Here is an 11,941-nt window from a genome sequence, read left to right as displayed (position 1 = left end):
TTCAGAACTACCATTTATAAGGCAACAAGAACGTCAACACCAAACACTTTTGTTATAAACTGAACTTTGCTTTGACTTCAATCATCAAGAAAATATGTAATACCAAAATGGCATGGGCACAGTCATGTATCTATTGTAGCAGAAGATGGGTGTGTTGTTAAGCTAACACCAAATGCTCAAATGTTTAATATGCTTCCCAATATTACAGAGCACGATTTCAAAGTTAAAATGCAGCGCAGGCGGTCTCACCAAAGCAACACAATAAATAGTAATAGTTAGCAATTCATTAAATAACAACACCAGCAACAACAAAACCGGACAGAAGAAACACTTTGGTGAGGGCACCGACTCCCTGCTACAGTGAATAAATAATTGAAAGAATTGTACATGACAAGTACTTTCATTATAACAACAACTTGCTGTTTGATGTGAAACGTCAGTTGCGCAATGAGTGCTAAAACAATCCAGCCTCATAAATCAGTCCTTCCTCCCTAACACAAAAGCTTGAAAGTGTCATCAGAGGAATAATCACATTCTTAATGGAATATTTATCCCGTACTCGGAGACAGGAATGACGCCCTGACTACCCTAGCTGTTGTTAACAAAACATCACACCGCGTTCCACACCTGGACCCCAGAAAACACAGCAACAGTGGGCTGAGGTTGTTTTTAGATCTCTTGGGTATGAACTGATGCAGAAACCCACATAGCAGTTCCACGTCTCCATGGAAACAGTGCCAGCTCATCCTCAACCCCTCCCCTCATTCTTCCCTCCGTTCCTGCCATCTCTTTAGCAGTGAGCGCACTGTTCCGATCTCAATAGAGAGCCCTGCTGCATGGATGACACCTTGGTGACGTCGGTGGCCACCGTCGAAAGCGGGAAGCTCTCGTAGGTCTCTGGAACCCCCCAGCCACAATGGCAGTGCTGGAGTGTCGCCTTCAGCTCCTTCTGGAAGTTGGTGTTGAGGAAGCCGTACACCACCGGGTTCACACAGGTAGACGCCATTGCCATGAGGTGGCAGGCCGAGAAGATGACGTCGTGCTGGCAAGAAGGAAGCACCTGGTGGTACCAGTCAAAGATGGTGTTGAAGACGTTGAGCGGGAGCCAGCAGAGAGCAAAAGCGACCACGATTATAACCAACATGGCGTTGACGCGCTGAGCGCCCCGCGCCTTCCTCTGCCGGGCCTCGGTGGCTTGCTCCACCATGTCCTTCCGTCTGCGCAGACGCAGGAATATGCGCAAGTAGCAGAGTAGAATGAGAAGCAGGGGGAGGCAGTATTGGAATAGCAGAAGCGAGGTGGTGTAAGCCAAACGGTTGCGTTCGGACGGCCAGAGCTCCATGCAAATCAAGTGGTCGCTGAACGGGTTGAATGGAAGGCTGAGGTTATGGAACGGGGCATTAGTGAGGATGTTAAAGGACAGGAAGGGTAGGGAAATAAAGCAGGCCACCATCCAGGTGACCGCCACGGCCAGGTACGAATGGCCTGCGGCGGGCGTCCAGCCGGTGGGGTGGATGATGAGTTGATGCCGCTCCAACGCGATGAGGACCAGCGAGAAGATGGACACCGTGACGGACATGCACTGCACGAACGGGGTGACCTTGCACAGCGTCTCGCCCAGGATCCAGCGGTCCATGAGCGTGTAGATGACCGTCACGGGGAGGCACACCACGCACATGAGGATGTCGGAGCAGGAGAGGTTGGCAATGAGGATGTTGGTGACGTTCCTCATCTCCTTCTGTCTGGATATGATGAAGACCAGACAAGTGTTGCCCACCAATCCCACTGCAATAACGGTGCTGTAGGCCACGATCAGAAGGGTCGTGCCACTCACAGAGGGAGGGCACACGTTGGACTCAACCCATGTTCCTTGGCCCAACCCAGCTGAGGTGTTGCTGATGTTGTCCGAGTTCGCAGAGGCCTCCATAAGTCCCAAAGTTGTTTGAGGAGAAGCTAGGCGTTCACAAAACCGTTAAACAGCAGATGAAAGTAGACTCATTGTTTAGGTCCTTCCATTTATTTGCAGTCGGCCAATTGGTTGACCTGGAGGAAAAGGAGCACGTAAAGACTGTTAGCTGGCATTAAAATGGACAATATGTTGGGAGGGGTTTAATGGGGAAGGATTTAACTCTCCAAGTGAGTCTCTGGGAAAGGTTAAACCCCCTTAATCCAACGGATGTTTGTGGACTTGAAATCTGACCACAAACATCTTGTTTAAGGAGAAAACACTGCAAATCTCTCTTAAGTAGTTTCACCTCATCATTTCTTGAATTAGCTCACGTGTATGTTTACCAAAACACACGATACATTCTGCTCTAATAATGGCGTGGACTCAACTAATACTCTTTGCAAGAACTCCCTCGGGATGTTGACAGGTCATCCTGTCCGTTAAGCTGACAGATGGAGGTCTCTCTCAGTAGAATTCTCTCTTTATCCCTTTTATCTCAGAGTTCTCTGTTCTTTGCCCTAATTTGGCTTTTATGTGATAAAAGCAATAAAAATAATCATATCACGCACTACAGATTTAAAAACTGTCGAAATATTAGCACATTTTTATACAGAATTTATTTCGATAGGTTTACCTGGTCAACCTCAGTCAGTCTGAAGGTTTGGGAATCAAAAATCGTATTAAATAAAATACTGGAACTGAATGATCATGTCATAATGTTCAGTTCGGTTAAAGAGTTTAGTATTAATAAATGGTACTTTACAATAGTGTTTCCAAGAATGGTATTGTTTTTGTTTCATATGTTTGGATTGCATGGATTAGGGATGCATGCTCAAAAAGTATTAAAAAACGTAATTGTTAAGTGAAATTTAAACTTCTAACTATTTCCTTCTCTATTATTCTATTACTCCACATACTTGAGTAAGCACTGCATCTAACTTGACTTCACTTGACTCCTGTAATGCATACAGATTGGCAAATGCATCAAATATTTTACTCCCGCTGCAGTCACTTTGGCTAATTTATTCCTTGGTCCGACTCTGAGTTTCTGGATTGAGTAAGTGTTGTAATTAAGCCACTGCTGATATCCTCTCTCTCCTCCGAACCAACTGTCAGGAGTTTCACACCATCTTATTATGTCGTTCATCTCACATGGAGTGGGAAACTGATTCAGGGAATGCCTTACTGAGATTATCTACTCCACAGTTTCAATCCTTCACAGCTCTAAAGAGCATCATTTATCACACATAATCTTTTAAAGAGGACCTCTTCAATTTGCATTTTTACAAATGAAATCCTAGTGCTAGATGCAAGTAGATTGCTAGATGTTTTGGGTTGTTGCCAGTAGGGTTGGGTAACGAAACCTGGTGACAATATGTGCCAAACTGACATAAGCATCATCACCTCCCTTGATCGCTAGTTAAAGTATACTGCATTCATGTCTCAGAAAATTCATGTTAACGCAAGTCAGAAAGCTCTGATAAAATCAACACATCCAACACATTAGCAATAGTGTCCATGTTGTTTTCACATTTCAACTTAAAGCAAAACACGGGAAATGAGACCATCCGATGAGTACGAATGCAGCAATTACACTTGCTCTGATAGCAGCATGTAGCCAACTGTTAGCTAGCTAGATTTAACGTGCCTTAAAATGCCTAAAGTTAAACTTCCCATTTAATGAATTGCAATGAGAAGCATTTCTAAACCTGTTTTCCAAAAAAAAAAGAGAACATTATGACATGTTTTTACTCCACAACATCAGTCAATTAACTTCCTTTTCTGATCTTATGTGGCTTCTTATCACAGAATGAGGCAGAAAATATATTCTATAATGTAGTAAAGGCTATGTCATTTAGCAATGGATTATAAATATACTTAATTATGAAAATACTCGAGATGGCTTGAAGAACACAGATAAACGATATATTGTCGCAGTAGAGTGATTACTGTCTTTATGTTTCATCATTCAAAATGTTTCTATCTTCTTTTTATTGAGCTACAGATAGAGATACCTTTGTCCATATTAGGGATTTCCTGGAGTGTCACGAGTTCTATTGCTTTTCTATTGATGCATATGTGAAGTTTCTGCGCTAGGGCGCCCTCAGGCTACCAGTATGAATGAAACGGACATTACATGTGTTTATAGTGATCAATATTGGCCAATCCATCCTATTTTGGGTAAAAATAAGAAAAATAATGCTTTTCTCAAAAGAGTAGTAGTAGAGTAGTTGACATATGATAATCCATGGTTTTTGAAAGTATCGGTTCAGGCACCGTTTACGCACCGTTACCATTTTAAAAGTATTGATTTGTCACAGGTATCGTAAAAAACCCAAACGATACCCAAGCCTAGTTGCCAGGTGGTTATTAACGTGTTCTGAGTGGTTGCTAGGGTGTTTCTAGGTGGTCAGTCTAAGGAATCCACCCCCCCCAAACATCTATTTTGGACCCTAAATATGGCTTGAATCTCTCCTTTAATTCAAGTCTACGGGATTAGCACTTCCCAATAATGTTTCACATCAATAAACCATAACACTACGGTACACTGAATATGCATATGTATTGAAATAAAATGTATGCAAATGTGACATTATAACTTTGAATGATTTTTCCATTTTTATTCTTTATTATTCTATTTTTTCTATTTTATTAAAAATGCCAAAATAAAATGTGCATAAGTCGTCACTAATGCAGAAAAGCATTCTAAGATAGAGGTCAGATATGAGAATATGATACATCTGATATATGATACCTCTGATAGATGTGTCCTTCAGAGGATACAAAGTATCGTATTACCACAGCACTGACATGCTGAGATATAATGGCATATATCAGAGGCAGCGGCATCGGAGGTTTGTGTGTGTGGAGAGAGTGACTCAAGAATTTAAGGGAGTGTGTGAAATTATATAAGGCAGAACTAAATGAATCATCTAATTTTCATATCACACAGACAAGTCTGAGCGACATGCTTTCATAACCGCTCACAGGGATTCTCTACTTGTGCAAATCAGATGCTCATTGTCATTTGAGATAAAAAGAAATTGAAGAAATGAATAAACCAAAAAGACAAAAACGAAGGCAAATGAGTTTCCAGCAGACATTTAAATCAAGTTGAGGTCAAAAAGAACATTTTAAGGGAACAGTTCACCCAAAAATGAAGATGCTGACATTTATTCACCCTCATGTCATTTCAAACCCCCTGGAATTTCTTTCTCTTGTCAAACACAAAGGAAGAAATTTGTAGAAGAATGTTCACGCTGGTCTTTTCCATACAATGAAAGTGAATGGTGACCATCGCTGCTAAACAAGAAGACATATTAATATAACATAGCTTTTGTTTTCCAAGAAGAAAAAGCGTAAAACATGATGCCAAATTGTTTCTTTTTGTGTGAACTGTCCCTTTAACAAGAAAAGCTTATGTAAAACTCTTCACACAGGAAGCCAAAATACGCAACGGGACATTTATCATTATTTGTGAGCTGCTGACTAAGTGTACAAGGTCAGCTCCAATAGATTAGGTCAGAAAACAAAGAGTGAACTGTGCCAAATTGCTTGCTTCCTCCATTAACCTTTTTGTTTTGTTTTGACAGAAGCTCTAGTAGTTCATTAGCTTGTTCCTCATGATTTGGATCCTGTCATTCTCACTGCAGCTGCAAGTTTCTTGTCAGGCAGCTAGTAAGCTGGCAACAACTACCGCTATCAAACACTTTGGTCAGCCTTATAAATACCTTCTCCAATCTAATTTGAAAGGAACAGTGCACCAAAAATGAATGAAAATTATTTTTCAAAGAGTGTTTTTTCATATAATGTCAGGGGTGTCCAATGATTTTGAAAATATCTTCTTTTGTGTTTCACAAAAGAAAAACACTCAGAGAGGTTTGGAATGACATGAGTGATGACTACACTGTATTATTATTATTTTTTTTTTTTTTTTAAGTTATAAACAAAACAAAGATTACAGAAGTATATTTTACAAGAAAATACTGTTTCAGTCCTCACTTTTTATGTTTAATTCAATGTGTTACTTGCTGATTCTTTGTAATTATTTGTGAAATTTACTAACAATTTTTTAGTGAAAACTCTTTCAACAAATTTTTTTTTCCAGTGTATAAGTAACCATTTGTAGGTTCAAAATAGCGTATAAAACATTGATCTTTTTATCTGAACATGCCAAACAGCCAAAAAAATAAATAAACACTATGCTATGCTTTCCTAAATTATCTGAAATTTGCTCAATTTTCGTCTGATGGATGGTAATGCGAATAAAGAAATCCCATAGATTTGCATTCAAGGAGAACTCTTGTTTCTATCTAGAGACATGTAGATATAAAAAAATCTAATATTTTCCACTCTAATCTACATAAAAAATAGATCTACTGTAGCTGTCAGGGATTGAATCACATTTTGATTAAGAAGTGTATCCCTGAGATATTCTGATGATAACCATGCAAACACATTTCCGCTGATGATGTGCTTTACATAGACGGCAATTACACATTTCAACAACCTTGGACAGCTGAAAATGATCTCTCTCTTTCTTTGGAGTAAGCTCTCTCTCGACCTTCGGCAAAAGGACAATGACATGCTGCATATGGCAGCTGAAAGACAGTGTTATGGATGTGGGTTCATGGCCAGAGAGAAGCCTTCAGCATCTCTGATTGAAGAGGAACAGCCTGGCTCTCTGCTGTAGTGGATTTACATCAGTTCTGAGAAACACTGCTGAGTTTCCATAAATATGAGTCTCCCTATAGGATGGTGGAAGGGCAATTCACTACATAGGACGCACACTGAAGGTAATAGCCCTGCTGAAATACCTTAAAGTGGCCCGAGGCGATGTGGTTCAAATCCATCTGGGCAGGCCAACTACACAGAGACAAGCCAATTTATCGGAAAATCAGGGTTGTAGAACAGCTACTCTACGGCTCCAGCATAGTCTGTTATGTTGGAGGACATGAAAATAGCAGGAAAGTATAAAGCTATGCTAAAATATTCACTTGTAAAAATTCCTTAAAGGATCAGTTCCAGTTCACCCAAATGAAAATTCTGTCATTTACGTACCCTCAAACCTAGTCACTATTCACTTTCATAATATATCCTTAACATGTGTGTATATATACATACGAATGGTAGTTTGTGATTTTTAAAAGAAATTAATACTTTATTTTCAGAAAGGATGCATTAAATTGCTCTTAATTGACAGTAAATGCATTTGTTACAAAAAAAATGCAAATTTGAAAATTAATATTCATCAAATAATTATATCACTGTTTTCACAAAAATATTGAGCAGCACAATTGTTTTCAACTTTGATGAGGAATGTTGTTAGTGAATCAGTCAGCACATTAAAATGATTTTAATCATGTGCCACTGAAGACTGGAGTCGTGATACTGAAAATTCAGCTTCGCATAACAGGAATTAATTACATTTTAAAATATATTAATAAAGAAAACAGTTGTATTAAATTGTAATAATAATACTTCACAATATTGCTGTTTTTATTGTATTTTGCTTAAATAAAATGCAACCTTAGTGAGCACAAGTATACTTTCAAAAACATCCAACACTTTTTAATGGTATGTAGCCTATGTGTACAGGTTTGAAATAACATGAGAGCGAGTAAATGATGACTGGATATTCATTTTTGACTGAATCTTTTCATTTTAAGATGCATTTTAGCTGTGTCTTTCACCAAAGGGAAGCGTAAAGACTAAAAATCTGTGACAAGCCTTTCGGAGCATAGTTAAAATGTCAGATTTTGGGCCACAGGGCTGTAGTAAAAATTCCACCCACCATCTCAAACTTCAGCCCGTCCTCTGTCTAACTGCCGTAGGGTGTCCTTTAAGAATCTCACGGTGTCACCTCGCTCCGTAGGAGTCAGGTGTTCAAAATGCACCGGGGGGACGGCTTAAGCATAACACAAGTGTCATAAAAAAATTGTGCTTTCTAGACACGTCATCTCCATCCGACTGATGAAGTTTGACAATCCATCAAAATGTATTACATCCATCCAGTGACCTTTGATGTTTCCATCAGCCTTTTTAGGTTGGGAAGTCTCCCCTCACAGGCTAATGTGGCTTCACATCAGACAGACATATGTATGATCTCTGTCCATTGAGAACTCCCTCAACACGGCACACGTAAAGACTTTTCTTTTCACCTTGAACCTCCTCATCCTCTGCTGGAAAATATGAAAGGCACATGGACAATCAATGAGCTACAGAAAGGTCTATAGAAAAGAAATACACCTTATAAATGTATATTGCAACGGTTCTCAAAAGGTTTTGCTGCAAGATGCAGATTTTACATTGAACATCAAGTATGAACCCAACCTAAAATCACTTCTTACTACACGTGTAATAGAGTCTCTGAGGTTTTACATTTGGCATCAAGTACAAACTGACCCAAAACACTATCATACACCATATTATATCATAAAATACAAGATTGAATAAGTATGAACAGACCCCAAATCACTTCTTACGTCAAATGTAATATAGTCTGTCATATGTTCTTTTACCATTTGAAGTTGTGTTCCATTTCTTATAATGCAAACCCAGTTTGACTAACTTCATCCAAATGACACATAAATTGGAGCCTTTTGCATCAAGAGCAAAAGATATTCAAGGCATTTCTTCTCCCTTTTAAAAGCTGACTTAGCCATTTATTTTGCGACCTCAATTTAAGCGATGATATGGTTAGATGCATTTAGCCTAATTTTTTGCATTCAGCATAATTTTTTCCACTGATGTGCGACCCATTTTTATGTATATCAATCCACCATTTGGTTGAGAATCACAGACTTCCATTTTAAGCTACATAAAATTAACCTTATGACCATCTGTTGCTATTGAGCAGATTTTTATTTCTAAATAGATTACAATAATGCATTGCCGTTCTTCCATTTTGTGCATGAAATCTTCTATGATATGCAGCTCAATGCTACGTATTGCTCATATAACGTAGGAATACAACAGAACAATGCATATAGTCAAGTACAAACCCTTGAATTAATACTAAATAATGCAAGGGGTGGTGATGTCTGAAAACTAATCTTAGATGACTTATTGCTAGATGACAACTGCCCCCCACTATGTCTTGACTGAAGGGTCTGTCTGAATCGAGATACGGTCTCTGGAAACAAGTAATGGTCTATTTTAAGCGAAAAGGAAACCGTAATCACCATTACCTTGAGATCCTTTCACACCTGTCGATCAAACCACGGGGAGGGAGACGCCATAATAAACACTCCACAAGGGCAGAAATCATTCTTAGTCTATATAAAGTGCAATAACATACCTCTCATCTTCACATGTATCCTTAATCTTGTGTCTCTCGAGTTGCGTAACTGAACAATCCTTGTGTCTAGCCTTGACAAGAAGCACACATTATCTTCTGAGATTACAGAATTTCAATGCACACTGACAAGCACATGCCAGACATCTTAAATCCCACTTGAGGAAATCTCGGGTGCATTTTCTGATTATTCTTTCCCAGAATTACTATTTCCTTGTCTCGTTCAGCTGTCAGCTAGATCATATCAAGTCTCAAATTCCAGCTTGGTGGAAAAGGTGAAAACACTCTGACCTCCTTTCAGTTATAATTTCCATCAACAGATATCAACATTTCACATAAACACCAACTGACTTCATGCTCAGAGACTTGAGCAAACTGCTCACTAGATTGTACATTCTAAATGACTTTTCTAATAAGTAGAAGTTTCTTTATAATAAGTGAAGCATAATTACACCACGGATATCTCAGAAAAGCTTATTTTTATCTAAAAGTTCCAAACCACACAGTTCATATCACATGACAAGATTCAGATTATCAAAATCAGTTGCATAACTACTCAACACAGAAATGCGAGGAATCCTAGAAATTCCTTTAGACGCGTTTAAACTGTGTTCACGTCACACATCTGCACAGATGTTCAGTTTTTAAATCTCTACAGCGCCATTTTCACCATATATAAAGCGATCTTACCAGTAAAGCTGTGTTTTCTCCAGCGCTGATGCCGACAGTGCGGTGAGAGTCTGAACTCGACTAATGACGGAGGAGGAGGATGCTGAAACTCCCTGTTCCAGCAGCAGCAGCTGTCTGCTTCTCTGGACGGGACTTCAGGCGTGCAGATGGGCAGAAAGTGTCGAGATGAAACGCTGGGAAACTTTGCGTGGATGTGAATATTGGTGTCATCCTCCCCCTCGCGCGCAGATTTCACGGGCTCCTTTGGCTCATCACTCGATTGGTTGTTGTTTGGAGTTCTCAGCAAACGGGCTTGATGCTTCATGCTGTAAGAAAGGTTAATTAATAAGATTTTAATTAAGGCTAATTGACAAGTCACTGCTATAATGTAACTGTGTTCGTATCAATTATTTATTAAAAATAAGTGCCTCGTCATTTAGATGATAAATTTATCAACATTGATATTTAGGGTTGAAATTTACATGGTTATGATAATAATGTTATATAGAATTATAAAAAGGATTAATTTAAAACGAAAAAAAACCCCAAACTTTTCGTCTGTTTTACGTGTTTGAAAAACGCTTACAGCCTACCATTTTCTACAAATTATTTATTTTAGTGATGCTGAAAACCTGTCAAGTAAACTGTACAAGCATTTGTCACGAATACGCGACATTATGCAATAGTTTAGAACGTTCCTCCAAGACGTTCTCAAGATTAACCAAGCGGCAACTTCCCGCTCTCTCTCGTGAAGCCAACAAGGAAGTGACTTAAACTGTAATTCATCAACTGGCTGCTAGAGGCTGGCTGCAAAAGGGAGTCAATCCCATAGACTCCCCATGTTAAAATGCCCAACTTTACAGCAGAAAAAAAAAATATGTTTACAGCCTGGTTCAAAAAATGATTTTGGTCTATATAGCTAATTTTGCCCTTCATGACAACTGTGAGGGGGGTGAATTTTTTTATAACTCATCCGTTTAAATTATATTAAGCCTTAAAGTTCTGCATAATTAAGGGCGTGGCCACTTGAGTGACAGGTGGATTGCCGCTGCTGTCACCACCATCGAGCTAGGTGGGCGTGGTTTCAACAACCAGCTCCCGCCTCTTTGCCCATCTTCGATTATCCGGGAGTGACGCGCGGTGATGCCTCCGCCCACTTTTGAGCTTCAAAAAAACTCTTCAGAACCCTACGGGTGACGTCACGGACACTACGTCCATGTTTTTATACAGTCTATGAGATTAACGCACCAAAACGGTCTAGCCTATGTGTCCTCCGTTTTTGGACAAAATGGCGTGTTGGTTTTGCCCAATCGGCTTTGATTTGACAGAAAAATATTTACAGATATATATCTTTTTTTAACTTTATACAACATTTATTTTATTCAAGAATTTCTCAAGTTTAATGCATTTTTTTGTTATCTTTATTTATTTTCTCCCTCTCATTGTCTGGGTGTCATCAAACAGGCCAGAAACAGAGGCAATTATGCAATACATCAGTTTCATTGATAGACGGGCTGTGGCAATGAGAAGCAACGATCAGAAGGCGAGTAATATGCAAATGTAAAGTTTCAGGTCTCTTAGCTGATGGTAACAGATGATTGTCTCTTGCAGGTGATCCGGAGGAGCGAAGGAGCGGTGGAGAACGGGAGCATCTAAGGGTGAGTAAACACAGGTAAGTACCAAGGTAAGGAGTCAGGCTTAGTTCGGTAATGCAAACTGTAGACCAGACGCTGAGGCTGTGGGGAGAGTGCAGTGATAAAGGGAGCTTAACGAGCTGAGGCATGTGCGGGCAATCAGTGCTCTGGTGATTGGGATCTGGTGTGCGCTGGGGCTGATGACTGTGGTGACTGAGGTGACAGTGGGGACTGAGACTCCCTGACATTAACTCCCTGACATTAATCCCCCCCCGGAAGGCGCGTCCTCGCGCCAATTACAATCCACAAAGGGGGTGGGAGGGTAGGCGTACTGGAAACCTCTAGGGGCAGGCTTGTACGGGACGGGAGGCCTCCAGGGCGGTATCAGCTCAG

At 39.8% G+C, this 11,941-nt stretch overlaps 1 protein-coding gene across 1 annotated transcript; it reads right to left on the bottom strand.

Annotated features, from left to right (window-relative positions):
- LOC107689260 (neuropeptide Y receptor type 6-like) lies at nt 1–10,296 on the bottom strand. Its single transcript, XM_016487200.1, has 2 exons — nt 9,936–10,296; nt 1–2,043 (listed from the first exon to the last, which is right to left on the bottom strand). Exon 2 carries the CDS (start codon nt 1,925–1,927, stop codon nt 791–793), a length of 1,137 nt encoding a protein of 378 aa, XP_016342686.1. The 5' UTR covers nt 1,928–2,043; nt 9,936–10,296; the 3' UTR covers nt 1–790.
- Nucleotides 10,297–11,941: the final 1,645 nt, after the last annotated feature.

This window comes from Sinocyclocheilus anshuiensis, unplaced genomic scaffold, assembly GCF_001515605.1.
Source record: "Sinocyclocheilus anshuiensis isolate Anshui unplaced genomic scaffold, SAMN03320099.WGS_v1.1 scaffold393, whole genome shotgun sequence".
Lineage (NCBI taxonomy): Eukaryota > Metazoa > Chordata > Actinopteri > Cypriniformes > Cyprinidae > Sinocyclocheilus > Sinocyclocheilus anshuiensis.
The sequence above is the reverse complement of the archived record's forward strand: the minus strand, read 5'-3'. Positions and strand labels throughout refer to the sequence as shown.